This window comes from Pituophis catenifer, unplaced genomic scaffold (genome assembly GCF_029215685.1).
Source record: "Pituophis catenifer annectens isolate HBS135680 unplaced genomic scaffold, rPitCat1.0.hap2 SCAF_7, whole genome shotgun sequence".
In the NCBI taxonomy this organism is placed as follows: Eukaryota; Metazoa; Chordata; class Lepidosauria; order Squamata; family Colubridae; genus Pituophis; species Pituophis catenifer.
Window position 1 is genome coordinate 56,323,008 of NW_027256887.1, and position 27,096 is coordinate 56,350,103.

The window sequence follows — 27,096 nt, forward strand, 5'->3', positions numbered from 1 at the left end:
AATATAGTTTGTTAACTAAATATGAATATCTTTGCTTATGTCTGATAGCTTAGACATTCTTATAACAATGAAAAGTTTAACCTGTGATTTTAATTAGACAGCTACATCACAAAGGGGAATATAAACAAAACAAAAATAAAACAAATGAAAAGGGCGTAGACATAATTATTGGTACTGACCATTTTCAATTGTTCTATAGTATGTTCAAACATACATGAAAAGCAAAGTGTTTGGACTATGAAATAAAGCATGGCTGATTGCCATTTACTTATGTCCATTTCAACTTATTTCATGGCTAATTGGGATTCTTTGGGAAAGTGGAGGGGTATCTGTAGTTTTGGCTGCATTGGGGTGTGTGTGTGTGTGTGTGCGCGCACGCGCGCATTTAAGTTAGATAGTTTCTCTTTAAAAAAAGTCCTCTACTAAAGTCCTATGATAGAATGTACTGTCGTGCACAATGATTGTTGGTAGATTTGAAAAATATACTAGCAAGGAATTGTCAGTGACAGAAAGTAATTCTGGATTTGTCCTGACCATTTTGATTTTGATTTTGTATTGAATGACACAAATACTTACATTATTCTACCTTTAATACAAAATTCACTGCCTATGAGAGAACACATTCTCTCATTAATATTGATATAACAGTATCTTTGTAACTCAGGCTATGATTTCATGCATCTGATGAAAGCATCATAGCTTATCAAAGCTTCACCTAGAATAAACTTGATCATTTTCAAAATGTAATGAGAATCATTTGCTGTTGAAAGGCATGGAGAGCAGCTATTTGCAACTACTTAAAATGAAATAAGAAATGATATCTACCTTATTTGTTGCATCAATAAATTTTACTCCTTTGTAGGAGACAGATAGAACAATAGTAGGAACTTTCTTCATTTGTTCGGTAGACTTCTGAAATTAAAAACAAATGTAAAAATGATTGGGGAACTCTGTTATTTCATTTCTTCTCGTCAAGATAAATAATACATTACCTGCTATGGTTGTGCAGTGCTTCATTCAAAAGACAGAAAATGTTTCAGAGCAAATAGACAAGTATTGTGGTAGCTATCTGCAACAAACAAAACCAAATCTGCCTTTTGTTGTGATTATGGGGCAGATGTGAAAGGCAGCCATACAATTCCCTCCAAAAGGCGTGGCTGCTTTCAGGAACTGTAAACAAGTACTACTTTTGAACTTCTGTTCATTCAAAGCACTTGCTTTCTGTGCATCTGAAGCACTGCACACCTATGATCTGTTGTAGCTATACGAAAATAGTCGAAGTATACCCACCAGATGCTAGAGGAAAAAAATTATTTTACTTTTAATTTATTTAAAAGTGTGCATGGAGGATGTCTCCTTTCATGCAAGAAGATAATACACAACTGAATGTATTTGCCCTAATTCTGTTAACAGCTGTTAACAGCAAGAATATTTGAACAAGAAAGTAAGAGTTATTATTGAATCAACATATTCTATTTTGTGCTTACATTAAAATGTTTGATTTCTAGATCTGCAAAGTTTACTATTTTGAAATTAATTTTTTGCTGGGACATCTGGCAAAATGCAATTATTTGCCATTTAACAATTTATGATAAATGTATGATAAATAAAAAGCATTTAAGAAGAGATTCAGACAACCATTTGTCTGAAATGGTATAGGATTTCCTGCTTGAGCAAGGGATTGGACTAGACCTCCAAGGTCCCTTCCAACTCTGTTATTCATGCCTTTAAATATATTTATTTTAGCAGAATAAGCACCTGATAGTGAAATTTCTAAGAAAGAAGCCTTTTGGTGTAAAGTCTGACAGGTGTTGGGAGGGTTCTCCATTATCATTTATATCAGTCTTTTCCTATTATTATAAAACAATGATATACCTGACGAAAAGAGGGGCATTTCAGATTTATGCTTTGTGTCACTTTTACTGTTAAAAAAGATCATTTTCACAGCACCACCATTCAGGAATGATCTTCAAGGATAGGCTTCACTATCTCTGGATGGACTTCACCCATGAAAGAAAATTAGTCTAAAACAGGGCTGTCAAATTCATGCCCCACAGGCTAGATGTGTCATGTGCTGGCCACGCCCACCTCGGTTTAGCAACAGGAGAAAAAGTCGTGATACATCATGTCATGACAACGTAATGGCGCATGTTTGGCACCCCTGGTCTAAAACATTCCATGACTCCTGGTCAGCTTTCTAGGTTACATATTTAATGGAGTACAATACAAAATATTATTACTGATCCTTTTATACAAAACAATGAAGAATCACAGAAATCTATAGGGAGAGCATTATAGATAGTTTTATATAGATGGATTATATAAGAATTTCTATAGATGAAAGTAAATTTTGTTTTTTGTTTAAAATATTTATAATTTACCTAATTAAGGCATTGCAAAATAACTATCTAAAAATGAGTAAACAATCATTCATCAGGTCAAGAAAATGATGTTAATATACAAGCACAACTACTTATCTCATCCCAGATACTTCTGAAACAGAACTCCAGCAACCTCAGCTAACATAACCGACCCTAACTTCATTCTTGAATCATTGGTTGAAACTCTTAAATGATTTGCAAGCATTCATGCTTACCAGCATGTAAGAGCAAAGGCTGAAGGAAAACATCATTAGTAATTACAATTTCCCCTGATAGAAAAGCTCCTGGCTGTGGAAGTGAATCAGATATTGGAAAAATGAGTAAGTTTATCCAAGAGGAAAAGCTTACATGTCCAGAAGCCAGTGCTTCAAATACAAGATTCTCTTTGGTGGAACTAAGCAGGTCAGACTTCTCTTGGGATAATATGTTTGGTGCATTATTAAAAGGAAAAGAAGATCATGTTCATTGGCATGTTGAGTTGGATAATAAAACATTCAATTCTGCATTACTCAAGGAAGATGAGATAATGAAACAGCCTATCAATCAGCATCCTCAGTGAAAGGATGTACTCTTGAAATGATGATATCCCAGCTCTCAAGGTTGAGTTCTTAAGGTAATTTCCTCTTGCTGAACTTTCCTCACATATCTCATTCATGCTTAATACTATTAGAAATTATCTTCCCACCATCCTGTATGGTAGTTCTCTCTCAGGCAGCAGCTCATTTGGAGTAAACGTTCAGCAGCTTATGCTGAGATGAGTCACCGGTTTATGTTATCTGAATGATCACAGACTAGATAGAGACTCATAGTTCATTTAAATGTTTCTGTCATCATTTTAGCACCTGAACTAAACTACCCATCACCATTCATCTACAGCCTAACTACCCATCCTTATCTCCAATGCCAGTGTTGCCAACCTAGATGGGTAAAATGGACATGGTGGCTTTGATATCACCATGGTAGCTACTTTGGTATTTAGCACATCTTGTTTAATCTGAAAAAAATTAATTAAGTGAAGCCTAAGCATGAGAGTACTTTAACAGCTACTGATGTAGTTGTTAAAGTACTGAGCTAGAAACTAGCAGATAATAAGTTCTAGTCTTCCCATATGGATGAAAGCTACCTAGCTAACTTTGGGCCAGTCACTGTTTCTCAGCCCAACTCATTTCACAGGATATTGTTATGGGGAAAATAGGGGGATATGGCATCATTATCTCTCTGTATAAAATAATCACAATAATCATTATTTACATCAATGGGAATTGTACAAACTAAAGGTGGGATGTAGATTTGGTAGTAGTAGTAGTAAGGATGATGATGATGATGAAGATGATGATGATGATATCTTTTCAAATTATAGATTTGTCTCCTGTAATCATTTGGAAAAGTAATGGTTTACTCACCCTCATCTTTGCACAGGCATCTTGTGTAGATTCTGTACCTCTTAATTCTTTTACCAGCATAGAACCTAAATACTTAAAGGATACACAAATATTTTTTCTCTTTAGTTAAGAACAGTGTAAATAATTTAAGTTTTGATGCAAATTTGCTATTCCATTTTTTGTACTGAATAATAGCAATAGCACTTAGACTTATATACCACTTTACAGTGCTTTATAGCCCTCTCTAAGAGGTTTACAGAGTCAGCATATTTCCCCCAACAATTTGGGTACTCATTTTACCAACTTCGAAAGGATGGAAGGCTGAATCAACCTTGAGCCTAGTGAGATTTGAACTGCCAAATTGCAGGTAGGCGGTAGTCAGCAGAAGTAGCCTGCAGTACTGCATTATAACCATTGCACCACTGCAGCTCATGTTGGTCATAATCATGATGTTCTCCAAATATTCCGAACTACCAAATTGGTAAATGGATCTGAAATGGTAAATTTCAACTTTTTTGTAATATATGAGCAAGATGTCTTTCTCTCCCCTGGCCCTTTCCCTTGCCTCATCTTCAACTAGTTTTGTTCCCTACTTTTGTTCTCTTTCCCTGCATAGCTACTCCTTCACTTTGATTTGGCTAGTTAACCAACCCCAAAATATCCTTTTCAGTCATGTCGGTGCATACAGTAATCCCCAGGTGAGGTTAGCCCCATCCCTACCAGCTTTCCATAAAGTCTTTTAAACATGTTTTTCCAGCAATCATGGGAGCAGGGAACTTGCAGAATGCTTGAATTGTGCTTAGAATGTGTCTATTTTCCATCAATCTTGATTTTTATGTTTAATTTTTTATAGTTGTTTATATTTGTTTTTAACTGTTTTGTTGTATATTACCCAGTCACTTTTGTGAGAAAAGCAGATATGTAAATTTGCTAAATAAATAAATAATACACACTTCCCACCATCTCTCCCCCAAACATATACTTTTAGAACTTTATAATTCTAGAACTTTGAATGTTCATAATATGGAAATTCTTGTTGAAATCATTCTAATCATACAAGCAATACAGGTAGTCTTTGACTTAAAACCACAATTAAGCCCAAATCTTTTATTGCTAAGCAAGACAGTTCTTAAGTGAGTTTTGCCTCTTTTATGACCTTTCTTGCCACAGTTGTTAAAGTGAATCATTGCAGTTGTTAAGTTAGTAATATGGTTGTTAAGCAGAATCTGGCTTCCCCATTTTCTTTACTAGTCAGAAGATTGCAAAACGTGATCACATGATCCTGGGACATTGCAACCATCATAAATATATGATAATTGCTATTGGTCCAAATTCTGATCAAGCGACCACAGAGATGCTGCAGTGGTTTAACTGTGAAAAAAGGTCATGTCACTTTTTTCATTGCCACTAAAGCATTAAATGATCACTAAACAAATGGTTATAATGCGAGGACTACCTGTACCTAGTCACTGCTACAGTTTATATTAGGGAGAGAAACTAATTAGCCACCTTGTTGACAATCCAATTGCCTCCCCTAAGTTGAGCGATTTTCAGCTGTTTGAATGGACACATTCTGTTTGATTAACTTACAAATGCTTTGTAATCACATGACTGGAAAATGAGTTTCTCTGGATGATGCTGCCAGTATTGTACTGGTGTTGATCCTGTAGCTTCATTAGGAGGCCTCAATGTAATCGATGGTTCACCCCAGTCTCCAGTCTGAAAATAAGACACATTTCCAAAACAAAGTAAGCTATAGGAAGGTTAGCTGGTAATTATGCTTTTCTGCATTTGTAATCAGTTTTTATTAACTGATTCTGAAATTGAATATTATTTACTGCATGTGTCATAAACTAATAAACTAATTCACTAATGCTATGGGGACATTTCATATTACAATACTATGTTTCATCTGAATTTTCTGGCAAACAGCAGGTAATGTCCAAAATACTTTAGCATTATTTAAAGGAAATTATTACTGACATTAAGACAAGTTTAGAAACTGTGGAGACTGTGAGTTCAGGTTCCGCCCTAGGCACAAAGCCAGCTGGGAGACCTTGAGTTACTCACTTCCTCTCAGCCCTAGGAAAGAGGCAATGGCAAACCACTTCTGAAAAACCTTGCTAATAAAATTGACCTGTCCAGGCAGTCTCAGAGAACCGGACAGGATTGAATGGAAGTGGGGGGGATTATTGACATAATAATAATTACAGGAGAAACTAAAGACAGTTTCAGATACTTGGCTCAAAATGGGAAATTCAATTAAACAAAGTACCTGAAAGTAAACACCTACAATGTTCACTACAACTAGGCTTGGTTCATGGAAAAGAAAATCCTATTTTGTCCAGTGGGACTTACTCCTAAGAAAACCTATTAGTACTGTAGTATTGCACCACCCTATAAGTATTTAAAAGTAAATTTTGTAAAACCCCAGCGGGATAAAAGTAAGTAAAATTGCTAAGCATTACAAAATTAATATTCTTACAGAAGGAAATAAATAAACATTTTAGTATAATTTTCTTAGGAGTAAGCCTCACTGAATAAAATGGAATTAATTTTGGAGCAAATCTACAGGGTTTTCTTTTAATTCACACAACAATTACACTTAAAAGGCACTTACTAAAACAACACATTAAATTAAATGCTAAAAATAATTTCTTAGTCCATTTTTAAGTTCTTTGTTCCTGCTGAACTGTTCTTGGATGGACAGAAATGGCAACTAATCATTAACATTTTATTAATCATTTTTAAACTTGAAAACATAACACATTAGCAAAAGCAACAGAAACGCATATTTTTTACTAAGAATTCTGGTCACAAGAAAGTGTGCTTTGATTTCTCAAGTCAGGACAAAGCAAACATAATAAACATTATATACATATATACATATATGTATCTCTCACATTTATGAGCCACATTAAAGACAAAGACAGAAGTTTTTACAGATCTACAGTGACAAGCACAAAATAAAGTTGAAGGCACCAAAATGTTCTTGTTTGGTGGAAACTGAAGCAAGACTACAGAAACTGAAGCAAACAGAAACAGCTTTGTGCCAACATTGCTGTATTTTAGTTGAAGGCTGCAATTCATCTTCTTTTCTTAAAAGTGCTTTTAAAATATCTTGAATAGCTATTTCAACATTTGCATTTTTCCAAATGAAAGGAGTTTGTTTGTTTTTTAATAAGAAAAGCGACTAATAAAGCAGTAGTGAATAAGTCGCTCCATCCTTGGAGCAGATGCATTTTTCTCTTTATCATTCTTAATGCTGGGCACTGCCAGCATTTCTTGTGCAATATAGCAAATATATGCAGAGTAATGCATTTGTAACAAATATTAATAGTATTCAGTATTAATAATGGCAATTAATTCTAGACTGAATCAAATGTTAAACCCATACAACTGATTTTGCAAAAGCAGTTTTCTCTACCTTCCCCTTTCACCAAATAAGATGGGAACATTTATGACTGGAACTCTGATTCCCTGAGGGAAAATCTCCTCAATTTGTATGGATCTGTGTCATTCCAGGCTTTCTATTCAGCATAGCTACCAAAATGTCTAAGTAGTAGTTTATGGTCTTAGAAGGCCTGCTGTGAGAAGAGGAGAGATGTAAAGCTACTTCTACAAAACCTGTTTTGTTTGCCTAAATCTGGATTCCACTCATTAGAATTATCCATTTTGAAACTTATTTACCTTTAATACAAATCATTTCCCACATGTATATTAGTGCTACTATAAAAAAGGTTTATAGGATTTGGGCAAAAGTGTTCTAGGGAATGCCACCTTAATTATTTTAGCTGTATTATGCCACTTTATGTCTGTTTCTCAAACTTAGCAACTTTAAAATGTGTGTTCAATTGCCAGAATTTCCCAGCCAGCCTGGGGAATTGTACTATATTCTCCTCTATCTTATATGTCCTCTTTCCTTTTTGTTATTTTTCATTTCTTATCTCCTAACCCCACTCTCCCATTACATGATTCCATTTCTGCTACTAAGGTTGTCCCTTCTTCTTTGACTTCTCTATCTCTACCTCAGGTGTATCTTTTACATTATCAGCATGCACTGTAAAAATGATATGCCAAATGTTGGCTATCTAATTTACATAGCAGAAGCCATGAACATTTTAATTGTTTGAGAACAGAGTACATAATCAGCAGACAGCTGAAAATTCAAACTCTGTCCTTGAAGTAGGATGACAAAAGAAAATATTGGAGACTAAGTGAAGTGAGACCATCTCTGATCCAGTATATTGTTGGTCATGTATCTAGAAAGGTAGTATTTGATCGGCCATGCTACCTGCCACTCATACACTGAGAACATTTCTTGAAAATGATTGCCATTTCACTAGTTGGCCAGTACAGTAATACACACTGATGACAGACCCTGAAGACTGGAAGATCTGATTTGGAAATCTGGTTAACACCACCAAGTCCAACTCTTAATTAAGAGATGCAAGATGCATTACATCTTATTTATGTCAGAAAGACTATGAGAAACCAAACTATGCTTAAGATAATTAAGCATACAAGGTGAGATGAGCGGCAAGCAAATCAAATAAATAAATAAATTTAATCCACCCATTAGAATTATTTGAGTTTGGAATTTTTCACACACATTTATATACTTCAGTAATTAGAACTGTTTACAGAAATGGCAATTTAATATTATCAACAAGCATAAAAGATGCAATTGTATTGTCCATTTACTGAAGTAATTTTATTAATTTCACTCAAAGAAATATAACTGCTTTCAGAGGTTTTTGATTTTGCTTTTACTGGAATAGCTTGTCAAGGCTACATTCAAGGTAGCACTTGTTTTAAAGGTTTGATCCACAAAATAGTTTTTAAAAGCCAAAGGCAAAGATGGAAAGATTTCTCTCTCTACTGTAGTTCTCCCTGAGTCAACCACAGATCAAGACAGGAAGCCCAGAGACCAATGAAATAATGATTCTCTTTTTCACTGAACTTTTCCTTGTTCAGTTATAGCCAGCTGTATAGCCACGACCTAGTTTTTTATTGTAGATAAGCTGCATAACTACAAGCAGATACAAGGGGAAGCATTATTATTCAGATATTATAAGAAAAATATTCATATTGTTTCCACTTCAAGAACTAGAAAGTGACAATATAGCAAAGTAAAAGAAATCCAGTATATACAATGGATATGGAAAGTCTACACAGCCTTATTAAAATGTTACATTTTTAGATTTATTTATTTATTAAATTTGTTTGCTGCCCATCTCACCAGTAGGTGACTCTGGGCAGCTTACAATGTTAAAAAAAAATAAAACAATACAAAAACATTCATACAATAAGTATAAAATACTATAAAAATCTATAAAAATCCAAATTATCAGCCATAACTAAAAGATGGGGAGGAGGGAGGAGGATTAGCAGGGGGGAGGATGTTACCATTTTATATTGATATCAAAAAATATCATAATTCAAATTAATTTTAAACCTACATTTATTTAGCAGCTCTTCCCAATGCTGATATGTATTTGAAAAATGATTATGCTTTAGGAGAAGGAGGTACCACTAACAGGATAAGAATTAATTATGATATTAAAAATTCCTTGGCTATCCAGGAAAAAACTACACACTGCTTACTCCTAATTATGTTGTTCCACCTGAATTGTGTTAGAAACCCTGATCTGTTGGGATGTCATTTATCAATTAGATGTAGAATCTCTTGTTTCTCTACTATAGCTCTGTACTATAGCTCAACCATTGACATTCCCATTTTCCTTTCAAGTAGAAAGAAAATAAAATATGGATGCCCCCTACTTCATGCCTTGACCTAGTAAAAAAATAAGATACTGATCTGTTTTACTTTCTGGTCTTTCTTTCTCCAACCTAATTCTTTATTGGGACAAATGTAGGAATTGATTCCGATAGCATTCCCCCTTTCTTTTCAATTATAGTACAGGTAGTTCTTGATGTTAAGACCATAGTTGAGCCCAAAATTTCTATGGCTAAGTGAGACAGTTGTTCAGTGAATTTTGTACCATTTTATGACCTTTCTTGCCAAAGTTGTTAAGTGAATCACTATTGTTATTATGTTATTAACACAGTTGTTAAGTGAATCTGGCTTCCCCATTGATTTTACTGATCAAAAGTTCACAAAAGGCGATCACATGATGCCAGAACACTGCAATTGTCATAAATATGAATCAACTGGCAAGTGTCTGAATTTTTATCCTGTGACCATGGGGATATTGCAAGAGTGGTAAGTAGAAAAATAGTCTTAAGTCACTTTTTTCAGTGCTGTTGTTACTTCGAACGGTCACTAAATGAACTGTTGTAAGTTGAGGACTATCTGTAGTAAACAAGTCATCTTTAATTTTTTGCATTAATAAATATTATATAATAAATTTTTATTATGTCATATTAAGAACAGTCAAAATTGATAGTGTTAAATGAGAAGTAATGTACCATGCTGTAAAAATGGACAGATATTTACATGATAATTTTCCTCCTATTTTTGTTATAATAAGGAAGTTATTTCCATGTTTTGTTTCATTATACTAATATGAGTATTTCCATTGGAAAAAGTATGTATTATGAATATGACCAGGAGATCCAGTACTATCTACTTTGCATATAAATCAGGAAATTTTAAGATGGGTAACAGGGACCAATACCAGTATGTACTAGAAGACACTATCTACGAAGTACACTGTGTTAACTATTGTTGACATTTGGAGAAAAAGTCTTGACAGACTAGAAAGAGGACTATTCTGGGTAGTAAACCACAAAGACACATAATACTGCCAAATTGCAAAATGTATGTAGTTTACACCTATTGACTTTAAAGATGAACAAAGACAGCCCCACCTGAAACAAAAACTGAAATACAAATAAAGGAATTGAAAAAAATCAGACATTGCACACTGCAGCACTAAAAACTAGTATTCAGGTTCACCCTCCTCTTTCAAACATGTTAATTGCACATTATGAAAAACAAATACATAACAAACAGAATCCTGGAAATTACTAGAAATACACACTGCCTCTTGAATTCCAAAAAGCAACGCACCTATATCAACACCAAAACAGCACAATGAACAGCAATGCAGTGACAACAAAACCATTTATTGACATATCTTACATTATGAACCTGATGAACTGCTGAGTAAGGATATCCTGCATTCTGGTTGGTCCATATTTCACAGACAGACGACTGCTGATATAAATAGAAAACTGTATCTCATCTTATAAATAATAATAATAATAATAATAATAATCCCTTAAACAAAAGAAGAATTAAAACATTGCACAGAGCATAAAATGTAACTGCAAAATTTTTTAAAAAGAACTATTAATTTATTGGAGCTGTCAATACTCTTTTTAATGTAATTGCTGATAAAACCATTACAGAACAATAAAACACAGCATAATCCAGTTCAGAACAATGAAATTATTCCCTGATTATGGATTAAAGCTTTCACAGTAGAGAAATCCAGTTTTCCTGTCACACTCCAGTCTTTAATTTTATTCCGTAGCTGAGCAGTTCCAATATAGTGGGTGGGTGTGAGAGAGAAAGAAAGAAAGGAAGGAAGGAAGGAAGGAAGGAAGGAAGGAAGGAAGGAAGGAAGGAAGGAAGGAAGGAAGGAAGGAAGGACCTTAAACAATCAAATAAATTATCAAACAAATGTCACTGCTGAGCAAAAGGCATTAACATTTGGGATATTAACTGCAGTACAAGCAAAACTTCAGCTGTTTTAATGGGTAAGTCACCAAAAGGGAGGACAACTCTTTGGAATAGATCACCACACTTTATTTGCTGCAATAATTAGCAGTAAAAACTGCACTCATAGTTGTAAAATAGCAGTTCAAATGCTACAATTTGTTGGAAGTATAATTACAGCCAGTCAGGAAAGATCCCAGTGCAGCAACTGTGTCAAAAAGAACAGAAAATCAGTTTTCTATCATCAGACAGTAACTCCTGATGTATTTTTCCTTATTTGGAGACCACAAGTGACTCCAAGATAATAGTTCATAGTAGCCAAGCAACTAAAGCACCTAATATAGTAGCTACCTGCAGTCTCCTGAGTGGACAACAATGAAAGGCCTTAAACAGATGAGAAATGCAACTGCATTCTTTGGAAGTAGGTAGCAATTAATACATCAATAGCTTAACCACAGTATACAAAGCACAGCCAGCAGTTAAGACAAAGAGCGCAAATGTAATACTGGTATCTAAATAAAGACTGGATTTCAAACAGACGCAGCTTCCTGTGAGAAAATCTCACTTCAAATGCATTTTCGTCTTTGAAATCAGAGCTTCTTTCACTAATAAATTACATCATTAATAACATTCTGAGGGTGTTAGAGACTAACTTTCTCTGAACTGCCCAGAAAGAATCCTACAGTTCAATGCTAAGAATTTGTATCACAATCAAGCAATTATTATTATTCAACAAAACAGATACTTTGGCAACAAACAGTCCAAACCATTTACCAGTTACACATATCGGATAATTGGCAATTAAGTATTGCATTATGTGTAATTTTGTAAGATTATGAAGTGGTTGCTTCTTCGATAAGATTTGAAAATGAAAGATGTAGCAAGGGTATCAAGTGTTACCTGGATTTTAATCTGGGCAAAGATTGCAACAGGCTAGAGGCCTTCTGGATAGGGGGAAAAAAATAACAAGGCAGCAAAAAGCCTGAGGACAAAAATAGATAAACATACCAGATTCAGCAGTTCTCCTCAAGGAGTCTGCCGAAAGCATGGCCTAAATTTGCACTTTATAATGTGCAAGGGATATTGCTTTAGAAGGACTGATGGCTTGTGGAATAACATAGTTTCTCAGTGTTTGAAACACAAAAATTTTCAGTGCAAATACCCTAACAGTCCAATTTCAATATTCATAGCCAGTTGTGGGGAACAAAGGCAGCATGGAGACCCGGTATCTAGATCATAACAAAAAAGGCATTTTTCCTAGCTCAGATTATACTTCTAATAAAAAATCTAATTGCCTTTCAGATAGCTGTTTACTACTTTTAGCATTATTAGATCCTTTTTTCCAAAAAAAAAAAAAAAAATTAAAATAAAAATTAAAGAGATCTGAAATGTTCTAAAAGAAGATCTAGTAGGATTCTGATAATAATTTAGTCTGACAACTGTCATGCCCAGGGGTTTATTTTACTCCTTAATTAGTTTTCTGTCTTGTAATGTTTCAATTACTAGATATGAGAATTTTGTATAAGAAAAACTAAACTATGGATGAAAAAGGGTTTAAGACTTGCTATTTCTATTGGTAAGGAAAACTATATTAAAGAAGCACCCAAGCTAGCTTTGCATACAAGTGCCAAAAATGAATTGTATTATCTACCATATTCAGGGCAACAGCACAGAAGGAGTCCCAAATGAAAATATGTAAAATATGTGAAAACATTTTACATGCCTGTTTTATAAACACAATTAAAATTGGAGAGAAGGACAGGGTGTATCCTGTGTTGAGTAAAGCATAATTTTCATCCTTTTGCCTCAGGATGAGAGAGTTTCAGAGAGTTTGAATATACACATTTGACTGAGATTGTAGCCTGGTATGTCAGAATCTGACACCCTCCCATGTTGTGGATACTTCATCCATTTTGAGCATTCCACAGCTGTTATTTTGATAACAATAGACTCCGTAAATACTTATGCATAGCCTCTCTGTTTTGACCCAGATATCTCCTCTAAAAACGAATCTCTAGATTATGCATATTTTCTTTCTTTAGGGGATCTACTCAGCTTCATGAATTTAGAAGGAAAACAAGAGAAAAATAACAATGTGCACTTTATAGTCAAAGTATTTCCAAAATTATTGTTTTGGGTGCAAAATACTGCAAAAGACAAAGCATATGTTACAATAACTTCCTTCAAAATCTGTTAGTGCATTGCTGTATTTTGTAAATAGAGAACCAGAAGAGTTAGAAATCAGCTAAGAACTATAAAAACTAAAGAATAAATAATCAAGAGAATGTATCAGTATAATTTTTTTTCCGGCATACAAATATTATTCTGATTTCCAAGTATTTATAGTTAAAGTTAAAAAGACCATAGCCAACATACTTTTTGGAATTCAAAAGACCATAGCCAATATACTTTTTAAATTTGATTTTGCTTTGGGAAAGCCTATGTAAATAGCTTTTATATAGCTTAATATGCTTCATAGTGAGTGATTTTCATGATACATAAATTTTAATGACAGTGGTCTGACCATAAAGTTTAAGACATCTGGTCAGATTTTCCTAATTCCTGGTTTTAGCACTAAGATTTGTTCAGCTTTTTTCAGAGTTTCAAAAATATCAAACTTAAGTAATATTAGGAAGCCCTTTTTAAAATCTGAACTATGCTGTTGTGGCCTGGCGGCTGGCGGTCCTTTAAGCAGCCAAATCAGAGGAGGAAAAGGCATGGGTGTCAGGGTCAGCATCAAGGCAACCTGAGAGCTCTGAGGGGAAAGAGGGAATGGAGCTGGCAGAGAAAGAGAGAGAGGGGCGGAGCCTGGGCCATCCGTCAGCCCTCAGATGGAGAGTCAACAGCCCCCAGGTCTGGAGGTGGCTCATGAGGAAGAGGAGGAACAGCTGGGTCCAGTGCCTGATGCGTGTATGCACAGAAGGCAGAGGAGAGGAGTGGAAATCTGTGTGCCGATCCTTGGGAAGGAAGAGCTACCGCTGCTAACGAAGCCCCATCCTAGCTCTGGGAATAAAAGGTAGGGGGCGGAGATGAATAGATGTGGCAGACAACCAGGGTGGATAAAAATCAATGATTTTTTTTAAAAAAATAAAAAAAAAATCAGATTTTTTTTATTTAAATCAGATTTTTTTTATTTAAATCAGATTTTTTTTTTATTTTTATCGAATTTATTTTAATAAAAAACTTTTGGGGTAAAAATCTATCGTAAGATAGTTTTCTATTTAAGATATATAAATAATTTAGTTTATTCAGCATGAAATGGATCTCAGTTATGTAGCATGAGGCTGTATATTCTGCAACACTGGGACTATCAGTGAGTCAACAGTGGGTCAAAGGAGTAGCAGAGATGATAGTTGCTCTTTAAAAATTATGATTTAAATCGAGTTGATTTAAATCAAGCCTTTTTACTAGTGATTTAAATCATGATTTAAATTGTGATTTAAATCAACTCTATTTAAATCAAATCCACCCTGCAGACAACTCTTTATCTCCCTGCCGGACGGACTTGTTAGCTTGTGGTGAGAAAGAAACTTTTTGTCGAGGTTGCTGGAGCTCCTAATAAAGGAATCTTTGAGTTAACTTCAGAGGGTTTGTCGTGTGTGGGGAGCTGGGTCAGAACATGCTTTCAGATCTATCCATTTATATTCAATACCCATTTTTTTAAAAAAATATCCTATATATTATATATTTTATGAGCAATATTTCTTCAAATAGCAAGAAATTCAGTTGTCAAAAATGATTAATTACAAAAATAAATTATTAAAAGCATTGGCAGTTCTCATATTCAAACTCTTTAACTGATGTGTAAGCGTTTTTAATAATGTACTTTCTCTGCAGTTTTTAAAGCTGTTTTATATTCTAGACAGATTATTCCAGTTCTTTCAACTAAAGGTTAAAAGAAAATCCAATTCAGCAGGAGAAAATAAACTGTTCTTTTGAAAACTGAGAGATAAAAAACAATAAAATCAAGGTTCACAGAAAAGTTTACTTGAACAAACATTAGATGTCAGGTCAAGTCACCATCAAACTTTGTGACTTCAACTATGACCTCACATCTATTTAAGGTGTTCATAGTTTCTGATGGGTACAATATGGTTCATGGTAGAGGACTTCTGTCATTCTATGCACCACCAAACAATAATCTACATAATCCAAAGGCAGTTTTGCAAATAGGAACTCAAGTATACTATCCTTTAGATAGAAATCTGGAACATTGTTTGATCATATACTTATATGTTTGCTTTATTGTCATTAATGGACTAATCATATCTAGTTTAAGATTAGAAAATAAACTGATTTTATATAAATAATTTATTATATATACTAGGAAGGCTTCAACAAATCCCATCACAAATTATCTAAAAGTGTAGATAACGAGGCACTCTGCAATTTAATTCTAAAATACTAATTTTCTGTTATTGTATGCCAATTTTATAAAAAATATTTCTATCCAAAAAACATTTCCACTGGTAAAGGTGGATTTTTACAAATTAGCTGTAAATTAGCTGCGTACTAAAAATACAAAAAATGCAAACAATAAGAACTGAATAGATTTTCAGAGCTGATTAATTAATAAAGGTGTCTTTTTTAAAAAAATTAATATAAGAAACAAATTTACCAAAGGACAATATTCTTAATTAAACCTATGTCTTCTGAAAGCTTAGCAGTTCCCTTAGGATGATTTTTATTTTTTATGCTGGTTACATTTCTGTTGGCCTGTCCACTGTAAAATCTTTATCTAAATTATTTTAAAAATAGTTTAAATTATAAAAACTAATTGAGAAGTTATTTTCCATCAAAAAATATTGATTTTTTTAAAAAATACAAAAGCTATCACAGGTTACCTACACAACCTCAACAGAGTCAAGAATTTTGAACTGCAATTAGATTGCAATTTGTTCCAACTATTCACAAGAAATTCATGAGAAATGGTCACTATATCTCCCAAGTGATTTTCAGCTGTACTAGCCTATTTCACTATGTGAAAGTCTTTTCTATGTGGAGAAAATATTTCCCTTTTCTTGATAACCATAGCATACTCAAACTGAAAGAAGTCCACCTCTCTATTATTAGTACTGTGTGACACCCATTCCTACATGACACACAGTCATGTAGGCAGCAAAGAACAGGTTCATTCTACAGCTTGTCAAATCTTGTCAAATTTTCACTTACATGAAAATTTATTGCTACAAATTTTTTTAAAAAAATATTTCACAGAGATGGACAATACTATATTCTATAATTACTTCTATTCTCCTTAGGTAGAAAAAACTACATCATCTACATAGAAGAGTGAAGTATATTATATGTTTGAATCAGAATAAATCATCATGATAAGCTGATAACCACCACACATCACCACTAACTACCACTATCTTAAGGAAGAAAAGAAGAATGAAGATAAAGCAAAATGGGTCAGTGAAATATTCATATCACTAGGAAGAACAAAACCAGAGGGGAAGGCAGTGGAGTAAAATAGTGTGGAAGAGGATAAGAATTACTGAATTAACCTTCCATGCTACAAAACGGTGGTGCACCTCTGACTAGTTTCCAGACCAACAATTATCAGATGGCTTAGCTGTATCATTCAGACAAAGGAGAAATAGATTTTCCATCATGAAGAACAAAAAGTAGTTCTCTTATTCAAAGACAAGTAGATTTTTTTTTCATTTTACACATTCATTTTATTCACATCTCCCAGGATTGTTCAGGTACAAATAACTGTAAGTTTACAGAAAGCACTAGGAAAAGTGTACTTTTCTGAAAAGAATTAAAAATATAAAAACTAAGAGGCAAATTCAGCTGAAAAAGAAATCAAACACCAATTTCTGAAAGACAATGCTAGGGAAACAGATGTTTAAAAATACATTTCTAATGAACTTGGAATTTTCCAACTTTACCTGAGCCATTTGTCTTTCCAGTTTTGACCGAGGAATATCGTCAAAATAGCTGTCATTTCTTCTTCTCCTTGCATCTCCCTGCATGATAATGTGTGGTATATCCAGGGAACCACCAGTAGTATAAGTACTTTGGCTGAGCGAAGGAGACAACTGGGGAGGAGTGTGATTACCACTAGGTTCCTGCATCAAATAAGAAATATCAGCTAATGAAATAAGAAAATAATGTTTTATGGCTTGGCAGTACATAGATATTAAATAAGGCTAGGTTACAAATCAGAGTAATAATAAAAATAAAGAAAATAGAAGACTTGACTTTAACTGACTATTTAATACAGTGCACAAAAAAATTCTAAGTAGTTATGTTAATGCTTAATGACTTCCCAATTGGACTATTGTAACATATTCTACATGGGACTCCCCTTGAATATGGTCCACTGGTCCAGAATGTGGCAGTGCAAGCAGTGTTGAATGTCCCTTGGTTTGTCCATCTTATACCACCCTTGTGTGAGCTATACTGTCATCTTGTATCTTTCCTAATGCAATTCAGGGTACTAGTTATCACTTTTAAAGCTCTACTTGGAATAGGGCCAGTTTATTTGTGAGACCACCTCACAAAAGAGCTGGCTCTTCTCCAAGCACTGGGATAGGGTCAGGTTGGAGCCCAGGTTTGGTTTGCGGAGGAATGGGTTGAGCAAGGATTGCTGAAGCAGCAGATTTTGATTTTACTATTTCCATATTTTTTTCGTCTTGTTTCTACTGTTGTTTGAGCCACCCAAAGTTTTACAATAGGTGACATTTAAATGAATGAATGAATGAATGAATGAATGAAGTAAAACTTGAATTTTATGGATTTTTTGGGCTGGTTTCTAGAGGTTTTTTTTTTGCTGTTTTCCATTATTTTTTGCCTGTTTCCAGCAAAAAAAAAAAAAAAAAACAACCAGTCAGGAAAGTGGATTCAGATTGCATGATTCACTTAATGAGTATGTGATTCAAGGTTTAGGACTGCATTATTCACTTAATGAGTGACATAATAAGAGTTGAAAAATCAGGTCAAGTCATGTGGGACAAGGACTATCTATATACAGCATTCTAGTAGCTAATTATGAAGATGCAAAAAATTGATTTTTTTAAAAGCCCAAATTGTGATTTTCATCATTTTTTCCCTCCTCATCTCATCTCACAAAGCAAGTTTTGTTGACTATAAACCGAAGCACCCTTATAGAAATTTACAAATGTAATAATTGTCTGAATGGTGGTAGATCAGTTATTAAATAATCTCTCTTTGTGTTGGAAGATACTATGAGTTACAATATATGCTTCAGATATTACAAGGATTTGATGGAACCTACCCTGAGGGTGATAGAACGTGGTGGTTTCTGAGGTGGGTCTTCGTGAAGTCTGTCTCCCAGTGAGGCCAAAATACGTTTTCTATGGCCAAGCAAGCTGATTTTTAAAACCTGTAAAATAAATGTTTTAAAAATAATAAATCAATTAAGAACTTTTTATAGAAGTGTGCATAGCGAACTACAACCACATAATCCATAGTGTTTAAGTGTGGCATATATTTATGCTTAAGAATATCTGCTTATGGGAAAAATCCCAAGAAAAATCCAAGATACCAACTGAGACGAAGGCAAGCAGGTTGAAAAATGTGCCGTTTCAGAAAGGCAAAGTAGTAACAACAGAGTTTTGAAGTTAGTACCTGGATAAATAAGTAATTAGGATCATTTTCACAAAAGAAGTGAAGTTTAAAAAAAGAAAGGCATACAACAGAATGAAAATTGCTTGGAATGACAAAATGAGGTTCTTCTTGAGTATCTATCATCAAGTCATTTTTGACTCCTAGTGACCACACAGACAGTCAAAATCAAATTGATGATGCATATTTAATCAATCAATCTAGAGTAAAGCTCAAGAATAATGGGAAATTATTATAGAATATTAAACATAATTAAATCAAAGACAGACTTGAATTCACAGAAAAATACGCTATAACTTCAGTCTTTCATCTAAAGAAAATTCATACTGAACACTTTGGCAAAACGTAAAAGGAATTTACTCTTTGACTTGGATACATACCCAAAAAACTACAATGTTCAGTGCACTTAACAAGTCAAGAAAACAAATTGGGATTGATCTGTTCACATGAAATGTTGCTTCCTTATTATAGACTATTTAACTGATATCTAGTTCTATGATCTAGTAACTATATGGTTATCAGTCTAAAGAGCAAACAATGAAAGTTACTATGTTATTTCTAGAGAAAAATGCAAATTCTAAATATAATTAGACAATTATATCCAAAATTTTAGGAAATCAGAAAAACAAATCTATAAATCATATTTCTGCTGGAAAGTGTTATAACATATTATACAATATCATTCAATCACTTAATAAAAAAATCTGGTTGTGATACAATATCATTCAAACTACTTAAGAATGAAGGTTCTGTAAGAGTTCAGTTTCAAGATGAACATAGTGAACACATGATAGTAATAGATAGGATGGGAATGTTACATTCAAACATAACAGAAAACAGCTTGTAAGAAAACAGTAACACACTGTAGTTTTCAATAGGAATTCCACAACATGAAAAATTAAAGGACTCTGAACTGATAAGTGTTTATAGTGAATGAAAGGAGAGAATAAAAATATCATCTTCAGTAATAAATCTGGAGACCATGCCCAGAGATTAGGGTTACGGATAGAATGAAATGTGGTCTAATAGTTTGCAGATCAATGACAGTATCCAAGTACATGTAGTCCTTGATTTACAATCATTCATTTACTGACTGTTCAAAGTTACAATGGCATTGAAAAAAGTGATTTATGACCAGTTCTCACATTTATGACCGTTGCAGCATTCCTATGGTCACGTGAGCAAAATTCATATGCTTAGCAACTGGCATGTATAGGCATGACAGTTGCAGTGTCCCAGGGTTATGTGGTCACCATTTGTGATCTTCCCAACTGGCTTCTGACAAGCAATGGGGGAAACCAAATTCACTTAATGTTGACTTAACTGCAGTATTTTGCTTAACAACCATGACAAAAAAAGCTTGTAAAATGGGGCATGACTTACTTAACAACTGTCTTGCTTAGCAATGGAAAGGTTGGGCTCAATTGTGGTCATAAGTCAAGGACTACATGTATGTTGTACAGCCCTTTTACTTTTCCCCAAATTTCTCTTCCCAATTTTCTCCTTTCCGTGTTGCTCTCCTAAAGTCAAAGATTTAAAATATATCAATATGAGAAAAGCAATGAACTGTATTTATTTTTTATAGATAAGAGATAAGGGTAACTTGTTTAAAAAGATATAATATTTAGGGGGAGGAAATGCATTATCTCACACTACAATTTGACCAATTAAGTCCACGTCATATTATTACAAAATGCACTATGATACTGAATAAAAATTGTTGCCATTGTATAGACAAAATAGTGCCATATTATGTAATAAAATACTGAGTGGACTTGAAACTCTTATTATTGTCCCCTCTATGCCTAAAGGGAAGAAACTGCATCCTGCTTGACTCCTCGTGTTGTGCCAAAATGTTTGCTCTAATTACCTGTGATAAACATTTTGATTGTTTATGGTGGAATACGGAGATGAATACCCTGGAAGAATGTAACAGCAATAACTTCAGTACAGGTATTGTTTCTATGGACCATATCGCTCAACTCATTTTTACCCATTTAATTCACATGAGAATACACATTCCCATTCAATTTTGTGTAACCCAAATCCATAACAGGTCAGAGATAAGAGAAGAAGAGTTCATTAATAATAAAGATACCCTGTACTTCACTACTCCAACATACTATTTTTTTAAAAAATAAGAATTTGTGGCAAGGCTACAGAAGTACAGAGTCATATGTATGCAAAGCTCTAATTTCTACAGTCCACAAAATCAATGCTCTGACTGAAAATTATATTTTTAAAATGTATTTTAGAGGAAAAGGGGGAAATGCACTCATTCTTGATGCACTATGGGCAACTGACAGTTTTATTAAGATTATATAATCAAAAGTAAGAGGGAAATTAATCAATAACATCTATAAAAAATTTCATATTATCTTTTCCTGAGTGTAAAGTAGAATGGCTCAAAATTATTCACTACAATATAAAATTCATTGTTAGAGCTGTGATTAATAATAAATTAGATTTGAGAAATTTACAGTGTAATTTAGATATTAATTCAGTATTCAATATTACCTCTTAAGATTTTATGTATGCATAATTTTCCTATGAGCAGCAACATTAAATTGATTGTTCTGTTTGCAAAGTAAATTAATGCTGGGCTCCATTAATTAGGGGGCAATTATTGAACTAGTTAGCACATATCCAATTTGCATTATTCAATACAAGTTTCATACAGACTTGCAAAGAAAACGCCAGTGGGAAATGGGCAGGTCCTCTTAGAGAAAATGTTGCCTTTATTCATACAAACAAGCTATTAGTGCAACTACTTAACTGTTCACATCATTTTAACCTTGTATCATTGAAATGGAAGACATTTCAATCTAAGAAAAAAGAAAAATCTAAAATGTTCCAACTTTCTGAAATACCTACAGTCCTTAAAAACAATAAATCCACACTATTCTGTTTCTCTACTTGCAAATTATTCCAAAATATGTTAAATCTCTACATGGAATCCATCATACCTTTCAAACTCAGACTGCTGCAAATACAAAAAGAACACTATGAGGCAATCATTGCTGTCCCCAACCAGCCAGCAGGAGAGTGCAGATTCATTAGACAGTGTCCCATCGCCTGAATCAAAAGTCCTCTCAGGATCCACTTCACACAAAAAGGAGAACTAAATCACCAGCCTTTTCCATATTCAATTCACGCTGTATGTTATTTGGAAGAAAATTTTGCTCAGACCTTCAATGGCCTTCAAGGCGTCATTCCCTCTGTATATCAATTCTCACTTAAAGTTCTAATGTAGCATAACTTTATTACTTTGCAGGCATTCTTCCATCAAAGAACAACTAAACCAATCCTAGAAACAGAGGTAGGATAACACAAGATTTTGCTGCATACTGACAGTAGGCAGAACAAAGTCAATTGTGTGAAAAAGTGTAAGATCAGTTCACTGATAAAGTTACCTCTGAAACATACTAGAAATCTTCAAATTCAAGCAATGGGATGATGAGTGAAGCAATTTTTAGAATTAGGGAAATGGCCTGGCTCAAAGCTCCACAGAGCTTCAGTACCGTAAATCAAAGTAGAAGTTTTGCAATATAACCTAGGAAAAGAGTAAGTTTGAGGATGGCATGGGAAACATGCAAAATCAATGCCACAAAAGTACAAAATGTGTGTGTGGAATGACTCCAAGACAAATAAGAATAATTTTTAAAGTATAAAGAAACCAGTTTATCAAAGCAATTTAAAGCATTTTTGTCCTGTCTGCCATATATTAAATATTGGCAATTGTTAGCCATCTTGTGTTGCATACATAAGATACCTTCTCTTGATTATAAGAGCCATAGCCAAATAAAAGAATCTCTACTGGAATATTTGTTTGACAATGAAACTGCTCTTCTTCTAAATTCTTTTGGGCAATCCATATCAATTACTACATTTTCAGAAGAAGGCTGCCCAACTGCAAAAGGCAAAGCTAATGTTAATCAGGATAAGGAATTTCCCTGCATGAAAGCAAGCTATTATAAAGAAATAAGAAAAGCAAGAAATGAACAAGATTGGACAAGTGATTTCTGGAAATAATGTTCATCTATCAGAAGAGTCTATGGAGATTCTCAGTCATCCAGGTCATGGTTGTCCAAAAGGTTCTTTTTTTTCAAGGGGCAACTGGACTTTCTGGTTTTTCTTTGAAGACATTTCGCTTATCATCCAAGAAGCTTCTTCAGCTCTGACCGAATGGTGGGAAATGGAAGGATTTATACACCTTAATACTTCTATGATTTATACTTCTATGAGTCCATCAGAAGAATCACAGAAGTTGGCTAATTCAGGTAGTCCTTGATTTACGACATTAATGGAGTCTACCCATTCATGTCAGAAGTCGAGAACTGCATTAAATGAAGCACCTAGCTAACAACCTCCCTGTCCCTGCTTTCCCCAATGCGTTCGTTAAATGAATGCGTGGGTCAGTAGGTAGATCATGGGGTGACTCATGGGAGAAACCGAGGGAGGCCTAGTGTAGGCACAGGCACTCCCGGAAGGCCTCCCCCACCCTCTAAGATATCCCATGCTCTGCCTCCTGCCCCTTGGTTTCACCAAAGCCCTATGGGCTTTCTCCATACCCCACCCCATCACCATTCGCTTATTTACATTTTGACAAGCTCAGGAAGTCAGAGTAGAGAAGGCCTCTCCCTTGTTGGGCCATGTGGCACAATCAAGAAGAAGAAATCCAGTCATTTTTGCTTCCATTGTAATCCTTTCCTCTCCAGCCAGCATAAATTACTACAATTTCTTCTTAGATCTGCCACTGCTAGTTTTATACTAGTGGTGCTAAGAAGGTATCATAGTATCTTATCCTGGATTATCTTTATAAGATATCCTCACGGATTATCTTTAGGCAGTGATAGTCAGAAAACATAATGTTTAGACAAAGATTTCTCAAAACTCTCTTGGGTATAATTAATTCTGCTTTGAATAAAACTTAGTAATAATAATGTCTTTTGCAAGATAGCAATTAATCAATATGTGCATATAACAAACTGAATTAAGAAAACTGATTTTTTTTATGCCAGCCAAAGTATTAATTTGAATTTACTGACTGCAAATATTAAAAAATTCATCAACTATCAGTTATTTCAAATGTTCCTCATCTTTCATTGTTCCTCATCTATGCAATTCTGCATTTCTCTTTCAAGTTGCTTACTCTTTTCCACTTCATTTTTCTTTCGTACTCAGTTGGAACAGTCCACATAGATTCCCTTTCTTATAACTCATTTGAATTATGTCCATTTTATTCTTTATTTTGTTCCATTCTGTACAGTTAGAGCAATTCAATTGGAATTCACAACTTATCTGCACTGAACCTATTTAAGGGAAGGAAGAAAATGAAATCAAACTTATAGCACAGAGAAGAAAGGAAATAGTAATAGTACTAGGAAGAATGAAATGATTATTAGCAATTCAGTTTAACCCTGCAAATTTAAATCATGATTAGGCAGAACATATCACTGTCTATGACTTACGAAAGGAAACATGTCATTTTTAATGATTGTGTAGTTCTTAGGCAGATGCTGTTTTCATGTTCCCATATGTTGTGTAGCAACACTTCCAGATGATATTCAAACTACTGCACAGCCCTAATTGTTATATACGTACCTTCTTCTAGCAGAAGCCAGTATACTGAATAAACTTGCATTCTTTATGTCTGCACTTAATACACATCTCAAAATAGATCATCTTCTTTAGTAATTAAACTTCATTCCATAATCTTGAAAGAATGTAATGAACATACTCAAAACAACTGTCAGAAAGTTGGCATGATGTATGAAATGTACAATTAGGAAAGGTTTACCTCTTCAAAGATATCCTCTAGAACCCTTAAGGGACCCTTAAGTCTAAATACATTCTTGTGTACTACCAATAATTTACAGTTTAAATTTTGAGAAATCCTGGAGAATTTGTAAAGCCCAAAAGACTGGAAGAGAGCAAATATTTCCCCTGTCTTCAAAAAAAAGGTAGGAGGCACAAATGCTCAGCTGTTAACAATGTTGAACTTGTCAGCTGGAAAGCGGACAGCCCAGATTTGAGACCCAAGCGCTGTGCAACAGGATGAATTCCCATCCCTGCTCCATCTCCTGCCCATGTAGTTCAAAAGCATGCAAATGTGAGTAGATAAATAGGTACCACTTTTGTGGGAAGGTAAGTGTTTCATATGCCTTTGGCATATAGCCAAGCTGGCCACATGACCACAAAAATGTATTTGGACAACACTGGCTCCCTTGGCCAAGAAGCAGAGATCAGCACCAAGCCTGAGTCAAACATAATGTGTCCCCAACCCCTGGACTGCAGCCTAATACTGGTCCGTGAGTTGCTCGGAACCACGATGCGTAAATGGCAGGCAAGCACATGCACACCCACCCCCACTTGCACAAGCAGCAAGTGAGCATATGCGCACATGCTTCATTTGCGTGAACAGTGCACACTCAGGCACACCATTCGTGCAAATGGAGCTGCACATGTGTGTGTGCCCATCGCTTACGCAGAACCATCCTCTCTCCCCCCCATCCCCCGCTGGTCTGCAAAGCCAAAAAGGTTGGGGAACTCTGTCATACATGATTGGACAGGGAAATCTTTAGTTTTACTCAAAAAAGGGTGAGAAGGAAAAGCCAACAAACTGTAGTACAATCAGATCAACATTACTTTCTGGGGATATTTTAATACAGATTAAAAACAGTGCAGTAATTTCCATTACTGTTCAGGAACAAACCATGCCAGATAAACCTTATCTTATACTTTTGATCAGGTAACTTACGACATTGTGGGGATGCTGAAATCTTCAAAATAGCTTCCAACAAGGTATTCCAAGGTATGCTGTTTAGCAAACTAGTTGAGTAAGGGCTGGATGATTGGACAATCAAACATATGCATATCTGTCCTGAAAATTATACTCAAAGAATGCTCATCTATAGTTCTTCATGAAATTGGAAAGATATATTAACTTGGGTGCTATGAGAAATAGACTTTCATCTTTTATCTTTCAATGTTTTCATTTATTTGAATGAAGAATTGGAGGAAGTACTCATCAAATCTGCAGGGGGCACAACTTCTTGGTGGGATAGCTGAAATCCTAGAAAAGCTAAATAAAATTCAATATGATTGTGGTAAATTTTAGAAAAATTGGCTGAAAATAATAGAATGAAATTTAACAGAACAAGTGCAAAATTCTTCACTTAGGAATCAAACTTCAAACACAGAGGTATAGAATGGAGGAAACCGGGCTTGATCATTGTACTTATGAAAAATATACTGTTATAGATTAAAAACTGAACTTGAGTTAATTGGGTGATGAGGCTATAAGAGTGTTTTTGCTCTGGATGGGGTGGTGCTTCCTTTAAAAGACCAGATCCGCAGTATAAGAGTACATTTCCATGGCTGCTGTTAGGGAAGGTGTTCCCAGCTTTAGCTGTTGCAGCCCTTTTTTGAGAACAAGCCTTGACAACAGTAGTTCATCTCCTTATACCTCAATGATAGAAAACCCTAAAATGCTCTGCATATGAAGACTAATCAGAAACCACAGCTGGTACTAAATGTAGTGGTCTGCCTACTGGTGGACAAGAGCTGCTAAAGCTATATAACAACAGTTTTTAAGGTGTTGCTTTAATTTCCATTAGGAAGTGGCAGTTGGGTACTATGACGGTGCTGAGAGCTAAAGAAGCTATAGTACCTCAGGGTGCCTGGCTTCCACTCCAGGGATGGTCGGTGAGAACAATGGGAAGTTCCTGGTCCCTGGTCTTGATGGGTGGGTGGGCTGCATGTAGCAGTCATAAATGGCGGCTGGTTGCCAAGTGCTCAAATTTTTATCACATGACATGGGAACGCAGCAAATATCATAACTAGCATTTGTCATAGTAACTTTGAATGGTTGCTGAACGAATGGTTACTAAGTGTGGACTACTTGTACCCTCGGATTGAAAAAAGGGCTCTAGTAGTCCCAATATAATTTTCAACATCTTTTCTGTTTGGGTAGTAAAAAAGATATTATAGACCCGTGATGGCGAACCTATGGCACGCGTGCCCGAAGCGGCATGCGGAGCCATGT

General features: G+C 34.7%; 1 protein-coding gene across 12 annotated transcripts in view; it reads right to left on the reverse strand.

Moving 5' to 3' along the window:
• The window catches only part of ANKS1B (ankyrin repeat and sterile alpha motif domain containing 1B), a 281,952-nt gene that overhangs the window by 14,190 nt on the left and 240,666 nt on the right, over positions 1-27,096 (reverse strand). For 2 of the 12 annotated variants that reach the window (XM_070947767.1, XM_070947773.1), the window contains 7 exons: positions 18,700-18,807; positions 17,351-17,530; positions 10,872-10,943; positions 5,354-5,482; positions 3,781-3,856; positions 1,219-1,229; positions 826-909 (listed from right to left, as the gene is read on the reverse strand). In XM_070947767.1, the coding sequence (XP_070803868.1) occupies positions 826-909; positions 1,219-1,229; positions 3,781-3,856; positions 5,354-5,482; positions 10,872-10,943; positions 17,351-17,530; positions 18,700-18,807 (660 nt within the window). Of the gene's footprint in view, positions 1-825; positions 910-1,218; positions 1,230-3,780; positions 3,857-5,353; positions 5,483-10,871; positions 10,947-17,350; positions 17,531-18,699; positions 18,808-27,096 lie in introns of all 12 variants that reach the window. The other 10 variants (XM_070947768.1, XM_070947772.1, XM_070947769.1 and 7 more) reach the window with 6 other exon arrangements.